The 17,426-nt window shown below is 43.2% G+C and overlaps 1 protein-coding gene across 1 annotated transcript in view; it reads right to left on the reverse strand.

The window, feature by feature from the left end:
* Positions 1 to 4,669: 4,669 nt before the first annotated feature.
* The window catches only part of xdh (xanthine dehydrogenase), a gene marked incomplete at both ends in the record, with an annotated part of 49,597 nt that continues 36,840 nt past the window's right edge, over positions 4,670 to 17,426 (reverse strand). The window contains 10 exons of the mRNA XM_083633169.1: positions 4,670 to 4,720; positions 6,247 to 6,414; positions 8,188 to 8,376; positions 8,788 to 8,853; positions 9,173 to 9,287; positions 9,387 to 9,439; positions 9,518 to 9,592; positions 12,365 to 12,493; positions 15,436 to 15,531; positions 16,111 to 16,192. Coding sequence (XP_083489295.1) covers positions 4,670 to 4,720; positions 6,247 to 6,414; positions 8,188 to 8,376; positions 8,788 to 8,853; positions 9,173 to 9,287; positions 9,387 to 9,439; positions 9,518 to 9,592; positions 12,365 to 12,493; positions 15,436 to 15,531; positions 16,111 to 16,192 — 1,024 coding nt within the window. The remainder of the gene's footprint in view (positions 4,721 to 6,246; positions 6,415 to 8,187; positions 8,377 to 8,787; positions 8,854 to 9,172; positions 9,288 to 9,386; positions 9,440 to 9,517; positions 9,593 to 12,364; positions 12,494 to 15,435; positions 15,532 to 16,110; positions 16,193 to 17,426) is intronic.

A 17,426-nucleotide genomic window follows, 5' to 3' on the forward strand; every position in this document is an offset into this window, starting at 1 on the left:
GATCACACTGACTGTAGGTCTCTCTACCACTCTCTCTCTGTCTCCCTCTCTCTGTGTGTGTATCTCCCCCTCTCTCTCTCTCTCTCTCGGAGTGTCTGTGGGTCTCACTATCTCAGTATCTCTCTCTCTAGTCCCTCTAATGTTACTTAAGAGAGAAAGAAAACAGTGTATGGTGTTGGTCTCTCTCGGAGGTGTAGATGTAGAGCACCCTCTGCTGTATTTTTCAGACTATTGCAAAAGCCCAAAATCTTGTAAGTCTTTATCATTTTGGGTTAGTGATGATAAGCAAAGTAAAATGCACCAAGTTCTGACAGAGTGAAAAACCCTTGGTTGGCATTACTTTTTAACGCACATGATTGTTGGTGTGTGGTGTCTATCTTACATCAAAAGGTAAAGTTAACACAGAACAGATTGAGCTGAGTTGCATCCTGGCTGTTGGTGTTTTGGAGGCGACGGTGCAAACATGTGATCCAAACATTTCACACTCTGACCACAGAACTGACAGGGAGGTGTGTGTGTGTGTGTGTGTGTTTCTGTTGTATCTACCATCCGAAAGCTTAGAACTATTTTTGTATGTTAACAGTATCTCCTGTAGTTTTAGGTGACTGAGCAGTGTTTTCCAGTCAGCAGGCTGTTTACACTGAGTCGGACATTATGTGAATTGACTGAGTGTCCAAATCAGGAGGAAACTGATCATTGTCTGATTGATCTCACTGCAGCTGTGAGGAAGAGGAGCTGAAACATGAAGGTTTAAAACTTAAAAAGAATTAGACTTGATTGTGTTAAACCATGTGACTGTTGTGGTTTGACTTTTAGCATAGCCTACATTATGCATATTGCATATTTTTATCCAAATTCCTTCCTTACTATGGTAATCACAAGTTATATTTTTTTATTATGCCCACACCTTGTGACATTCATGCTGTCCTACTCCACTTCTCCCGGTGTGTGTGTGTGTGTGTGTGTGTGTGTGTGTGTGTGTGTGTGTGTGTGTGTGCGTGCGCGCTTGTGTGCCTGCGTTTGTGTCCATCTGCTGGAAAGCACAATAGTGTGACCAAACACAAGGCAGAGTATGCTGCAAAAGCTTTATTTAAATCAAATACAACCACAATCACAGTTTTTCTTTCAAATGGACCAAATCATAACATGAATTCTTACTTTACTTACATTTTGTTCATATGCATTGAAGTGTGTGCAATATAAGGCAATGTCTGTAGAGGTCATACTGCAAGCTATTAATAGGCAGATTGTATAACTCACACTGTCTACAGAGCAGAAACAGTGGCTTCTAGATGTGAATTTCCATTCAATTCTTTCACAAAGTTAAAGACCCTCTAAAGTCATGTATCAAGATGTATATAAAATACTCTACTTTGAATAATAATTTGTGTCTGATGGTTTTTCAGATAAAAAAGGTTATATTATCTTGTTAAAATCCTAAAAATTACTTCCCCTCCTCCATCAATTAAAAATCCAAAGCAACCAATCAGGGTTATCTAGAACCTAACTAGCCAATCACAGCATACAACACAGGCTTTCAACACAATCTCACTCCCAACTCGTGACAAAGTGACGACAAGGGTTCCTGACTGATCTGCAGTATGACGAGTTGGGAGTGAGAATGTGTTGAGGCTTTAACTGCTGAATACTGGACAGGGATTGGCTCCAGTATTTGTGATGTCAGGAATTATGTTTGTTGAAAACGGCCTTTTCAGTGAGCAGAATGAGCTCAGAGAATCTTTCCACTTTCAGCAGATGACTGTGAAAACAGCCTTCTGTCATACTGTGCATCATTCTGTACAGTGAAGCTCAAACATCCACTTGAAGAAAAACAGATTTTTGACTTTAGGGGGTCTTTATGATTAGCCATAGAGTGAATAATAGTGGAAAGTTGACTTAAAACCATACGCCAAACCTTAAAATGTTTATTGTATCATTAAAGTTTATTTGAACCTTCTTGCTAGTCTCTCATGATTGAAAAACCATTCTATCATTAAGAATTCCTGTTTTACTCCTGAGTTCCTTGCAACTTGATCTCACCGCATTTCGTACAAATACGTACAAATACCACGGTATTACACTTTCAAAATGCCTGCATTTAGTCCAGTTTGACATGGAATGCCAACACCAATGCCAGGTCTGCAAAGGCTCAACAACGTCTCTACTTCTTAAGGAAACTTAGAAGTTTTAAAGTGGACAGAACCTTGCAGATACTGTTCTATAAGACCTGCATCCAGAGTGTGCTGACCTTCTGTATTCAGTGTTGGGGGGTGGAGCACTAAGTGTACAGAACAAGAATAAATTAGACAGGGTTGCCCAATTGGGAGGTAAGATAACCGGGGTACCAATGTGCAATATTACTAACATGTCTCCTTGTGTAATCCATTATATACATTACTCCAGACCGAGACTGAGCTCTGAAATCTGCCTTGCAGGGCAGAGTTGGAACTCAGAGCAGTCGATCTACAGAGATGCATCTGTATCTGTAGATCGACTGCTCTGAGTTCGAACTCTGCCCTGCAAGGCAGATTTCAGAGAGCAGAGCAGCCGATCTGTAGCATGCTAGCTACACTACATGCTGGCTGATCATATCTGATCTCGAGATTATGGACGATGAATTCAATGGGCGCGTGTATTTATTTGAGCTGGTCTGGAATAATGGATTACACAAGGATTGGGAGGGACACTTGGACAGCAAACAGAGCAGGCTGTCGGCAGCACGGAGGATCGTTACATAGCTAATTCATGTTATCGATATTATATAACAACCATAATGAACCACAGCGTGACAGAAAATATGTTGTTTACAGTGTGTACTACGTATGCCCCCTTTACGCCCATTTTGGCCAGTTCAAGGACTTTACTCGGATCTGGATATCTTCTAGGTGGCTCAGAATGAAACCAAAGTTATTTGGGTGAGTAAAACATAATTTTCTAAGCTGGAAATAAGGTCCGGGGTGTAAAAAACCATAATTCTCCTTTAATTGGTAGACAAAGTTGATTTTCTTTTAAAAACGCCAGAAATTCACAAATAAATAAGTTTAACATTCATTAATTTGACATACTTATATCAGATTAACACTACTGTAGCTGGATCACTGCACATATTGTATTGAAAATGAAGTTGTTTGAGTATTTGATATAACTCCTTGTAGTTTTTGAGAAGCAGCCATTTCTGTATCCTATTATATTTAGCCATTAGTCAGATGGGGTCAGTCAGGTTCCTCCCCTTGTGACTGAAAACTAGTGCTGTGGCCTCATACTTTGACCAAGAAAGAAAAAGAAAGAAAAAAATAATAATCTATATTTAGATTTTCTGAAATTAACTCATTGAGTGCCAGCCACTTTTGGAGAACGGACGCTCCCAGTGCCAGAGTTTCAGAGCGTTTTCAGTGATTTCTCGAGGCCCACAGAATATTGTGTGATATTACTATGTAAACACCGAACACGCACAAAGAACGAGGAGAGTCTATTGTATCATCAGCAAAAAAAAGTTTATTGATACCATTTTCCGTTCTTTAGTTATGAGCCGGAGAAGATAGGTTGTTTTAAGCAAAAACAGGCGTTTCAAATTAGAAGCTGAGTTATTCAGCCTTTTGTGAAATTAAGCATTTCAAGCACATTCACTGAGTCTGAAGCTAATATTTTCTGATGTAGTAACGTGGTGTAGTTGTGTGGTGCCCTGCGTGCCCCACCCCCCGCCCCCCCCCCTCAGCTGCAAACTCCTCCCCACACTAACACACAGCCTCACGCACCCAGGTCTATTTTCGGAGTGCTCCGTTTTTGTGCGTCGGCTCCCAGCGCGACACGGAAAAGCCAAACCGGACTGCTGAGAATGGTTTGGCCCTTCGGCATCGGGTGCTGCTTTTCTGGCGGCTAATCGTGTGGAGAAACTATACAGCAGAGACAGAGAGGCTCAGTTGTGGGCGCGGATTGACTGCTGTTCGCAGCCAACGTTAACTCCAGCCAGAGCAATCTATATGGCTCTGGCTGCAGCATCACGGGGCTTTTTCCTGCTGTTTTCCTGACCTTTCTCTAATCTGGAGAGCACTGTCGCCACCTAATGGGTCTGTAAAATAGATTATACACATTCAATAGCTCCCATATTTTTATAGGAGATGTAAGAGGCTTTGATCCATGTCCCACCGTCAAAAAACGTAATTGACGAACATACTCGTCCTTGGCACTCTACGTTAGTATTTGAATTGACGAACATACTCGTCCTTGGCACTCAATGAGTTAATGTAGAGAAAATTAGCAGGGAATTTACTGCAGGAATCAGGGCCAAAGAAGGGGCGGGGTATGGAGACATAGAGCAGCTATTCTGGTGGGCTTCAGAGCACCATCTAGTGCGCCGCGGAGGCAGTGGTGCAATTTACAATGCTAATATTTTTGTATTTCTAATGTGCTCAAGAATTTACATAAATTAAAAAACAAACAAGCAATTGAAATGCAAAATTTCAAATTTCAATTACTTTTGTATGCCCCCCATATATTTGGGAAGGTGGTCCTCAGAAGTTTTTTCTAACAATCAGAAACCCCTGATATAAGTGCCTTTTAGGGTTACGTTACTCCCTCTGTCTCTCTCCCCTCCCTCTACCCCCTTCTCTCTCTCCTCCTCTCTGGCTCTGTCTCTCTCTCTCTCTCTCTCTCTCTCTGGGCGAGCCTGCTAGACTTGTACATCCCAGGGTGTGAAGGTTCCAGGTTCAGCAGGAGGACACTGTAATGGAGAAGCAGACAGATCAGAACAGACACAGTTTCCATGTCATAATATACATGTATTTATCACTAAATGCCCAAAACATTTTCATCCCATTTCTTTTCCTTCATAGAAAACAGTGTATCGAACCAATAAAACACACTTCTACACCAAGTGGCAACCACCAGGCTGAAAAATTAGGCCAACGCGGAAGAGCCAAAAACTGCACTTCCTCAAATGGCCACTTGAAGCTGACTCCAAAAACGAGTAATTCCCCATAGACCCCGATGTTAAAACGCCAAAGTTTACATCAGAAATTAACATGTTTACAGCCTGGTTCAAAAACATTGGTCTCTATAGCTAATTTTCCTGTTCATGACAACTGTATGTGGGGTGAATTTTTATAGAATATCCTGTTTTTACAGTCTATGGCTGCAAAAAGAGGTCTGATTGTATAGAAGTCAATGGGAAATGATGACCCTACTTCTCACTTGATTTATAACCTCATTAAACACTTTCCTAATGAGTTGATCTTCTCAATCACTAGTTCCAAGTCTTCTTCAATACAGCCTGATGTTCATTTAGTCAATGATGGGCCCAATTAGAGTCAAATAGACAATAAAGCAGAGTATGTTTTGGGTGTGATTGACAGGTCGCCTGTGCAGTGATCACGCAGCTTGCCAATCACAGACCAATAGCAGGTGGCGCCGTGGCTCTGGGAAACCCCTGGTCTCACGCTCGCTGTTTCTGGCTCCAAATAACCAAAATGGCGATGGCCAAAATGACAAACACGAGGTTTCAAAATGGGAGTCCAGAAACCAATGGGTGACGTCACGGTAGTTACGTCCATATATTTTTTTTAAATCGCGTTTTTTAAGATTTGTCTCCCCAATAGATACAGTCTGTCTATGTGGGAACACCCACAAAATGTTACTACGGCTGACGTGCGAGACTAGACGGTGGGGGATAACCCCCCATATATATCTATGGGCTGACTCACCAAAGGACGGTGCTGTGGCTCTACACTACAGGATTGGGGATTCAAAAGCAGGTAGGCCTACATAGACGTCTGTTCAGATGTGCGTTTACTGCGGTGGTTGAATCCCTGATGCTGTCTGCCTGGGCTGGGCTAGCAGCTAAATGCTAACTATGCTGAATGGCGAGAGTGGGAGGATTCCCCCCATGCTGACCCATTGACCACACGTCTATGACGAGACACGCCTGAATATTGTACTTTTCCAATTCCCCCTGCTGTCCTGGTCATTGCTCCACCCCTTCTGCCGATATGGGGAAAGTTGTAGACTCCCACATGCTTCCTCCAATACATGTGCAGTCGCCAGCCGCTTCTTTTCACTTGACAGCGAGGAGTTTCACCGGCAGGACGTAGCGCGGACCAGGACTCATACCCCATCGGCTTTCCAACCCGTAGACACAGCCGCCAATTGTGTCTGTAGGACCCGGGTCTCCGTGGTGGTAGAATAGTGCTTTACCTCTACACTACCCAGATGCCCCTATGTCCATATATTTATACGGTTTCTGAGTCATACCAGCTGTGTGAAGCGGTCTGGGCATGCTTGACGGATCCTCTCGGCGGAGGCGGGGCTATCCAGCCTGAACGGGCCACTAAGCCCCGCCTCCCCTCGCGCCGCGCTCAGCGCGTCTTTGATGGCGAAGAAGACCGACGCTGCCAGGAAGAGAGGAGGCTCACCCACCGCCTGGAGAGAGAGAGAGAGAGAGAGCACTGTTATATGTTATACATGTTTTGTTAATAATGTTAACTAATGTCATAGATGATGGATTATATAGATTGCTCATTATGAAATGGTACTCTTCCGGTTTCCTAAAAGGGGTGTGGTTACCTCTCCCCTTGAAATGTGGTCCTGACCTAGCAAGCTAACTTGATCTAGAGATCTAGATCTAGAGTTCCCAAACTCCACACACACACCACACATACGTATTAACACAAAGCTGCCCCTTGTTAGCTCAATCTAGTTGTGACTAAGATATTCACTGATTTTTTTTTTCTTCCAAATACATATTTAGCTACTACATCAACGAACATCACATGTAGCTTTAGCTTTAGTTCATTTCGGGTCAGTGTCACCAACTCTCGTCAAGTCCCGCGAGACTTTCCTGCCGGCTGGCCTGTGGACCGCTGTGGACTGACTTGACGAGAGTTGGTGACACTGACCCGAAATGAGGAAATGGGATCCCTGTAAAGACTGCTGGAAATAGCCCGGGGGAGATTGGCAGTCTGATGTTTCTTTGGGGATCATATAATGACGATATGGGTCGAAAACGGGAATAAAACTGTCTATTTACATGGAGGAACAGCACGCTGCCATGTGGCCCCGACGGAGCTCAATTCTAGGACTGGCTTGGACACTATTGATCTCCAAACAACGCCTAGGAGGCACAAAAACGCTGCGGAGAACACTGGGTGAGTCGTCAGATAATAATTAATGTGAGGAGAGGGCTCCAGGTTAAAAAAAAACGAAATTCTCCTTTAAGACCTATTTCTATCTAGTGTATTCAAATGTATTTGTCTTCATGTATTACAGTACTTCAACATTACTTATTATTACTTAATGTCAGGATATGTGTCAGTAATACATGAATATTTTGGGTTTCAGTTTAGATAGATCACATTAAGAAACATGTACAAGAGAACATTACAGTACTTATGGCAATAGACTGATAGATTGCATTTTGTCAAAATCATAATTGGCTACTAACTCCACCATTTTATACCCGATCATTACGAAAAGTTTTCTTTTTGGTTTGGGCATGTCCATCACCGGCCATGCATACCAAATTTAGTGTCATTTGGAATTACGGTTCAGGAGGAGAATATTGTCAAATGTTTTTCAAATTTTCCAACATGGCGGATGTGATGGAATTTTTCATATAGCATGTTATATTGTGATAGCCTTTCATAATATCATGCTGACATTTTTCATTTTGTAAGAAGTCTTAAATCTGCCCTGTCTGTTATTTGTCTCAGACAGTGTGGTTAAGGTGCGAATGCAACTGTTGACGTATTTACAAAGACAAACCTTATGGGTCTTAATTTGAATGGTCACATGGAGAAGCCGGGAGTCTGAACATTTAAGTTTCACTGCATGTTGTAGTTCCCCCTCTGGCCAAAATGCGACTAAACCGATTGGAGACCTACTTACCGGGGTGTGCCAAATTTTAAAAGTTTTGACCAATCAGACACTGAGCTAGAGCAATTTACAATAAGCTAAGATTCTGACCAAAACAATAAGGTGCCAAAGTGCCAAAACTGGTCTGGAAGTGACATGTTCTATGGTCTCGCCTAATTCTAAATATAACTGAATCCCTTGGTTTGACCAAGCAAAAGTATTTTTGTAAGAATTTTATGAAATGTCTATGGAAAAATAAATGGTGGGTGAAATCCCTTGGTACATATGCCTAACCCGGAAGGGGGTGTGACTTTGGCTCTCTATAATAATGCTGACAGTGACCTTGGAGGCGAAGATGGCCTTCTGGTTGGGCGCGTCCCGCAGCAGAGAGACGCTCAGCCGGGTGGGGATGTCTCCAAACGCAGGGATCTTATAGGAGCCGGGACCCCGCGTCAACAGGCTCCCCTGAGGAGAGAAACGAACCTCCTCCAGAGTGAAGAGGCCCAGACCCTGTATGAAGCCCCCCTCCACCTGGGGGGGACAGACAGGTAGTCAGTCAGACAGACAGACAGAAGGACAAACAGACAGACAGGCAAATTCACCAGCCAGATCATGCCCAAGCATCTGGATGAAATAGCGGACATTATACTCCCAGGGTTGATCTGGATGGTAAATTGGCTAGCTATGCTAGCTACTTGTAGCTAAATAGCAATTCGTCCACCTTAGCAAGCAAGTTAACGTTATCTAACATTAGCCAGCTAAAACCACAATATCACAATGTTGTAACAGTTATTTTGTGCATCATTTTCAGCTCCAACCAGCCATTTATTCTGGTAACAACACAGTGGTATCAGGTCTTCTGCAGAAAGTTACACGGTAAAAAGCTAACATAAAAAGTTACAAGCTAAAACAAGCTAAAAGGTCCCTCCATGAGTTTCCCACCTGTCCGATGTCTATAGCTGGGTTCAGACTGTGGCCGACGTCCATCACTATGGTGGTGCTCAGGTTCTACAACACACAACATACAGGGCACAACGTCAGTCATGTAGCCTAATGTCATATCATATTTCAGCAATAGTTCACGAGAGGCCGTACATATGCTTATTATACCACACCTAAGGGTTGTGCAAAAACACCCTTAGCAGACAAAAACACAGTTTACCTGTTGCTTGGCAACACACTTGGTAGTGTAATCCTGAGGGCACACACACACAGACACAGACACAGACACAGACACAGACACACACACACACACACACACACACACACACACACACACACACATACACACACCTACACACACACACACACACACACACACACACACCTTGTGGCTGCCGGTCAGACAGTCGACCTCCACCTCAGAGCAGGCGGCTCCGTAGCAGAAGTAGTTGAACGGCCGTCCAGAGTTTGACTCAAAGTCATAACCTAGGTCTGGAGTCCTGATGAGACAGACACATATCTGTCATCTGACAGGAGGCACACCTATTGATCCGTTTATTGATCTGAATCTGATTAGTTGATCAATTCAATGAACTTACTTGTAGAAGCCATTGGCACTGAGACTCACTCTGTCAAAGTAAGCTGCTGTCACCTGGAACAGAGAGAGGAGTACATACTGTCAATACTACTACTACTAATGAGAATAATACATCATAATACTGCTACTCACCCAGTCTTCCCATGATCCCTTGGGGTTTTTGGTCTTGTAGGGTTCCAGACGCTTCACCAGGATCTCACAGGCGTTCTGCAGAGGAGAGACATCAACGTCTTCAAAATGAGTGTGTCAGTATTGTAACCAGAATTTACCCTGTTTCCTTTAATGGTCGGTAGTCAATGGGCGACACAAACAAATAAAGGCCTGCCCCAAATACAAGCTGGGGGGGGGGGGAAAAAACAACGGTGGAAGTGCCACAAGATGGCAGTATGACACAAGATGGCTCTGTCGGCTCGAGAATTGTGACGTCATCAGTCATTTTATGACGACACTGATGATGTCATAATAATAACCCAGAGAGAAGGGAACAGACACACAGACGAATGCATCAGCAAAGATGCCGGGCCGCCTTATTATAGTAGTAGGGGGGCACTACAGCGATATTTCATGTTTTTAGGCCTTCTCACAGAGCCATTGTGACAGCATCAGCAATGATAGACATCAGTGATGTCATTCAGAAATTGTGCTGTCATCAGTTGACAGAAACTGATGATATAAAAACAACCCAGTGAGGAGGGAACAGCCACACAGACGAACGCATCAGCAACAAGTGAGGAGGGAACAGAGACGCACACAGAGTGCGTTTACATGCACACCAATAAACTGTTTATTAGCGGATTTCTGAGTTACCTGATTATTCAAGTGGTCATGTAAACAGCATAAACCGATAAGCTTTATCCGTTTATGGTCATAAACGGGTTATGAATAAACCGATAAACACACCTAGGTTTCTGGGCAATAATCGGTGTTCTCTCTGCATGTATACAGCATAACCAGCTTTCTTTCGGGTTTATACATCTGCGCATGTACACGTTGCGGGAGAGAGAGGCAGCTGGAGACGCGCGCTGCTCACTCACTCACTCACTGGCCCCTTTCTGCTTCTTCTCCCCGGCCATGGCGCACCACAGCCGGCTTGATGAGATGAAGGTGAGCAGCACGGAGCTCCTGCAACAGGCGTTTCCCGACCTGCTGCCTCCCCGTTGCTGCACTGCTATGTTGTAATGTGGATACAGGAGATGACGAATATTTGTCTTGAATTGCGAATAGAACGACGCATTAATAAAACGCATTGGACTCAGTGTGCAAGCCGTGATTTGTGTGTGACGGGTTTTTTCAGATGACGGATTAAAAAGATTTATACGAACAAAACGTAGCCTACTCAGCTGTTCAAAACACAAGTTATCCGCCACTAAAGACCTTAATTCTCTCAGTTTTCTGACAGCTATTTAAATTCAGTTGGGTCAAGATCTGTATCGTTCATGTTATTTGACGTGCTTCAGTCGCCTGCCTGTCTCTGTGTGCTTGGTAAAGTTGGAAATATATGACAGATTCACACTTCCAAAGCGACGCCTCCCGACAACGAGATACAAACTAATTTTCACCTAAACCATCCTCCGAGCCAGACAAGAAGTAATGAAAATGTGATTTTGCATTTTGCAACTTCTTTTGTTGTTTTATTGCAGAATTACCACTGCCTTCTGGAGAGAAATCCGACTAATTGACTGAATCATGTAAACCCGGGTTTCTCCTATTGTCGGATTATTAAAGTGCATGTAAACGCAGAAATCAGATTATTGCCATAAACTGATTATTCTCAGTTATCCGTTTATTGTCTGCATGTAAACGCACTCACAGACAGACACACACGACCGATCATATAATCTCCCCCCGGCTTCGCCTCTAGCGGAGATAACAAACACACAAAAAATGGCTACCTAAGAAAAACCAACAGAAGCAGATCAGAAAACAAGGAGGCTTGATACTAAAATGTGAGCTAATCACTTATCACACAAAGGGTAATATAAAGGCCTGGGGCTGGTTGCACAAAATATGTTGTGTTAAGATTTCCCTTAAAGTCCGGGTTAAGGTATAGTTTTAATATAAATTATTTTGCACAAAACTCCCTTAAGTTTTCCTTAAAATGTGTAATGTAACCTTAAGGAGAAGACGGAAGGGTGAAATACGGTAACCGGTTGAATGTAGTGTGTGTGTGTGTGTGTGTGTGTGTGTGTGTGTGTGTGTGTGTGTGTGTGAGTGTGTGGGCAATTGCCCCCTCAGATTTTTGAGAGGTAAAAAAAATAAATACCGGTAATAATAATAATAATAATAATAATAATAATAATAAAAATAAACATAGGCTATAATATTATAGGCTGTGTATGGTAGTTGAAACATAGTTTCAAGTTTACGTTTATGTATGTTTGTAGTTAAAACAAAAACATAAATACTGCATAGGCTACATACAGTACAACGCAAAAGGCTGTTATTTACCCTTTGTCGCCACCTGGTGAGTAAATATATATAACTAAAACCATTAAAATTGACAACCGGTCCGCAACTTTTTTTCCCATGTATCTACCAGTCCTTGGTACAAAAAAGGTTGGGAACCCCTGCTCTAGAGGAAAGATTTCTACCTTCTGAAAAGGCAATACCAGCCAAAATAAACATTGTGTTACATTGCTTTGAAACATGTGGTCTCCCTTTTTTGTCAAGTCCATTGAGCCTGGGCAGTGGCAATGTATTTAGTCTGGTGATTATGGATTTTTCCAGGAGGCTGAGCAGTTTGGAAAATAGCCTTATGGTTACACCTGCTCAGTCTGTTAATTTAAAATTAGATATTCCTCTAAATCTGGCTTCCAACCCCCCAAATTTTTTGTGAGTGCATGTGTGCGCGTGTGTGTGCATGCATGCGTGTGTAGGTGTGTGTGTGAGTGCATGTGTGCGCGTGTGTGTGCATGCATGCGTGTGTAGGTGTGTGTGTGAGTGCATGTGTGCGTGCGTGCGTGCGTGTGTGTGTGTGACCTGGACAGCGGCTCCGTTGAGGTCAGAGGATGCAGAGGCAGCGGTGGGGGAGGTGTTAGGCACTGTGCTCGTGCTCGTCTCTGAGATGTGGATCCTGGAGCAGGGAACCCCCAGGACCCTGCTGGCAACCTGCACAGATACAGAGCTACTTTAGTCTCTTTATTATGCAATCAAACAGAATAGGTTTGCAGTGTTGGGAAGTAGTTAATTGCTTGCTTCGGCTGGTAATTTAACTACATTCAAATCTTACACGTAGTCACTTTTTCAATAGTAGGTAGTTCATAAATTACAGTAAATATTCATAGTATTCTCATGATTTTTTTCATTGTTCTCTTTTTGCTGTACAATATGGCACAATGCCACAACTCATTGGCCGCATTTGTCATTTAATGACATCACCAGCTATTTGATTCAAATCCCCCGTGTTTGTGACCAAGATGTCTGTGATCTATGGATTTCCCCAGAAATTTAGCATTTCCCTGATTCCACCTCAGCAAGTGCTCCCTATCCTCTCCTTAAAACAGTGGTTCCCAACCGCCGGGCCCCGGACTGGTGCCGCTCCGCAAAGGATTTGCTACGGGGCCGCGTGATTCGGCAGAGAGAAAGAGACAGAGAGAGACAGACAGACAGACAGACATACAGACAGACAGACAGACAGACAGACAGACAGACTGACAGACAGACAGACAGACAGACAGACAGACAGACAGACAGACATACAGACAGACAGACAGACAGACAGACAGACAGACAGACAGACAGACAGACAGACAGACAGACAGAGAGCGGGGAAGAGAGAGGCAGACCGAAGAGAACAAGCGGTAGCTGAAATCGAAAGTAAAAAGACAGGCGCAAGGAGAGGATCATAATACAACATTGCCCCCCCCTCCCTTCATGCACGTATTAAAAAGACCACACACTGGATCGGTTTGCACATCAGGTTACAATGCAACTTTTGTGTAGTAAAAAAAATAAGACTAAGTGAAATCATAAAGTGTTGCAAATGCATTTGTATCTTGTGGCCATCCACAGTGATATGTAGGCTATCGATCTGATCTGAAGAAACACAGACATGAGAGAGAAAGAGGAATAAACACAGGCTGTTTGTGCGGTCACATGTGGACACATTGGTGAGTTGTAAGTGTTTTTAAATTATGTTCATGTAAGGAAAATACTGGATCCAAACGTATGAATTATGCACTATGCTTTTAATATCCATTATATCCTATCCTTAATCCTTAGTATAGTATTATATTATATAATATAATATGATACAAGTGGACAGTTACTAGTAGTGGTGTAAAACATGTATATATTGTTTCGTAAAGTATGTATATATAGTTATAAATCTAAATCTCAAATTGCTAGGCTTGCACAAATGGCTGGGAAGATCATGGGGATGTCCACCCCCCCGATCACCCCCCAAGCCATTTTTGAGCAATCAGTGATAAGACAAGCTCGGAATATCTTATCCGACCCCTCGCATGTACTGAACCCAGAGTACGAACTACTGCAATCTGGCAGGAGATATAGGATACCGCGGTGCAAATATAATAGATATAAACACTCATTTGTTCCTCTGTCAATCAAAATGATTAATGACAACTAGAAATGACTAGAGACACTTTATCACGGGGGTATGTGCAATGATGTATTAATTTGTATTATGCAATGTTTTTGGTTTTGGTGTTTTCTGTAAAATGTTCTATGTATGCAGCTGTGGCCCTGTCTCCAAGACAAATTTCTCCCAAGGGAGACAAATAAAGAAAAACCTTGAACCTTGTATATACTGTATTATATATTTATAGTATGTAATATCTATATTTGTTTCACCGACACCTACCTGTGTGTGTTACTGTCATTGGTTACTGCTGCTGTAACGCAAGAATTTCCCTCGAGGGATAAATAAAGTACGGTACTCTATCTAACAACGCCAGACTCAGATTGTGATCATTTACTGTGATGCAGGGTGGGAATTACACAGAGGTCATCAGTCCATGGCCTGTGCTGCCCCTCCATCTGGCCATGATGCCCTGAGACCCCTAAGGCCACCTTGGCAGTGCCCTGCTAGCAGCCTGCTACTGTCAGTTGCTTTAAAAGCATCAGTGGTCTCAGTTTAATGTAGCCTGCCCTATGCAAAGGATGTGTAAGTTTCAGAAAAAAATCGCTCTTCATGATGTCAATGGAGCAATTGCCTTTGTGCCCTGGCATGTGGCCTTGTGCCCTAAAAAATATTGTGATGACACAGGCCAGATGGCCTTGCCCCTAAAATGATGAAATTCCCACCCTGCTGTGATATAGTTTAGATGTACTTTAATACTTTTCATTGATTGTAATGGAACGTGTAGTTTGGTAAACTACAGCTTTAAAGTAGTTCCCCAAACACTGTACATTGGAGAGTAAAACTGTCCACACTGCAATGAAAAAATATTATTTTGCAAGTCAAATTAATGTGTGGTTAGAAATGTAATGTGAATTTAAAAAAAACGAATCCAAAAGTTTTGCTTTTGCTGTTAGTTGAATTTAGTTTGACTGCTACAGCTAAACAGCAAGGTGGTGATTACACTGATCCATCAGAAAAAACTGAGTTCATGATTATTGAAGAGCATGGTCTGGGTGAATGCTCGTTTCTGATTGGCCAGCAGGTGTGATTAAAACACACACACACGTATCCAAGGTCCGTCCTATTTACTGGAACAGCGAACAAAGTTTCCATTCCATGAAAAGCTGACAGGATGGTAATGATTGTCCCAGGTACTGAATTAGTCGCTTTCCCAATAGTGTTGCTATAGGTAAACAGAGTCATGGCTTTTGGCTTGTGAATAAAGATTTTGATTGCTAAACTTGCACACACAAAAATCACGGATGCTTTTATTTTATATTGTTGACAAATGACCATGGTATAAGCGGGATAATCAACTCCTAGGTTTGCGTTAAACGATTTTAAGGCACTTCACTGAGGCAACCACCTCTTCGCCTCCAAGTCGTGCATTAAAACCGTTTAACGAACACCTAGGAGTTGATTATCCCTTACATGTACAGCTGGTTTCTACAGAGACTCAGTTTGTCACCTGGACCATCTTGGTGTGAAGGCCCTGCCCCATCTCTGTCCCTCCATGGGTCAGCAGCACCGAGCCATCTGTGTAGATATGGATCAGAGCTCCAGCCTGCACAGACAGACACACAAGCACGCACGCACGCACACACACACACACACACACACACACACACACACACACACACACACACACACACACACACACACACACACACACACACACACACACACACACACACACACACACACACACACACACACACACACACACATTGTTTGATGTGATTTTGTCCAGAAAGCCATGTCTATCTGTAATGTAGGTAGATAACAGTGAAACTATGATCAATATAATGATGTTTCTATGTTCTCCAATTGTGTTAACTTTATGTAAATAAAATAGGCTAATGCTGAATTTGCTAAGGGAACTGCCTGGAACCCTCTCAAGGACCACTGGTGGTCCCTGTACCCCACTTTGAGGACCACTGATCTAGGTCTTTCCGTATGTATACTTTTCAGTATTTCAGTATAGGTGGGAACGCTCCTACAGAGAGAGGTCTGGGCTTAGGTGAGGTTTGGGTGAGTTGGTTTGGAAAGTCTTGATCAGTCCAGATCAAGATCTGCTGTGTCAGACAAAATCATTTGTATTATTTTAAGCAATGGATTGGTGCCAGATTGGTGTCAGACTCACCTGGTTGAGAAAAAGGGCGGTGAAGCTGATGCCAAACTTGGTGGGCACGACAGCCAGGCCGCGCTTGGTCCAGCGGTTCTGCCTACAGGACACACAGGTGGACATTTGTGACAATGTTTTTTTCCTTCTGAATTTCTGAATCACAACAGACCAACTTCATTCTGTCACAGACTGAGTAAAGGATTTTTCTTTTCTTTTTTTATACAGGGGGAGTCTCACTGAGAGCAATGCTCTCTTTTTCAGGAGTGCCCTGTTCACATTCATACCTGGAAGCTGACCAGTACAACCACAGTCTGATCTGCTGGCCACTGATCAGCTCCACTGGAGCGGTTGGGGTTAAGGGCCTTGCCCAAGGGCAGGGTGGTGGTAATGAGGGAGGGGCAGGTGCTGCCTTTTCACTTTCCCCACCCAGATTTATCCTGCCGGGGTCGCGGGGATTGAACCAACGACCTTCCGGTCACAAGCTCGCTTCTCTAACCGTTGGGCCACCACTGCCCCAAGTGGACCCAAGTGCAGACAAAGACAGTCGCAGACGAGGCTCAGGAACAAAAAAAAAAGGCTTTACTTGAAAACAACGAAGAACAGGTAGAAAATATAGCCAGCACAGCTAGCCTAGACACTAGGACCAAGAACTCGTAACACTGGGGAAAAAGGAGACAGGACAAGGTACAATAGACCAAATCACCGTGACGTCACCATGTAAACAAATTTACTTCCGGGTACCACTTGGGGAAGGCGGCAGGTTTAAATGTGCGTGTTGTCAAATAAATGCTGTCAAACCCTCTCGTTGTTTTCGGCCGACTACTTTCAATTTAAATGGTTAAACGGTTGGTAAACATGCTTGTCCGACGTATCTAGCCTTTCTTCTGTGTTTGTTTTATGTAGTGTTAGCTAGCTAATAATGTTTGTTTGTCTGTCAAACTCACTGTTTTTTTGCAGACTCGTAACCTCGCGTCACCAGGCTCTTCTCGGCGAGAGCAGACTCGTTAACGTTACAGACAGAGCTACCGACGCCACGTTAATTTAATTTAGCGTCAAGTCTACTCTGGTCTGGTCCAACAGGTAAATAAGCTAGTCTGGTCTCCACTAACGTTAGTGAAAGTGTTGTTATGAATGATATTAAACAACAACACAACACGGACGAACCATTTTTGTCTTCTTTGTCTGTTTTTGTGTTCAACATGTCAGTTTGTGCCGTTCACCGCCATTATAATGTGTGGACCCAGGGGTACCCGGAAGTAAATGTAAACATCCCGCTGATTTGGTCTATATATACACAAGAATGTAATCAACAACATGAGGGGCAGCTGGGGAGG

This window comes from Poromitra crassiceps (assembly GCF_964638095.1).
Source record: "Poromitra crassiceps genome assembly, chromosome: 3".
Lineage (NCBI taxonomy): Eukaryota > Metazoa > Chordata > Actinopteri > Beryciformes > Melamphaidae > Poromitra > Poromitra crassiceps.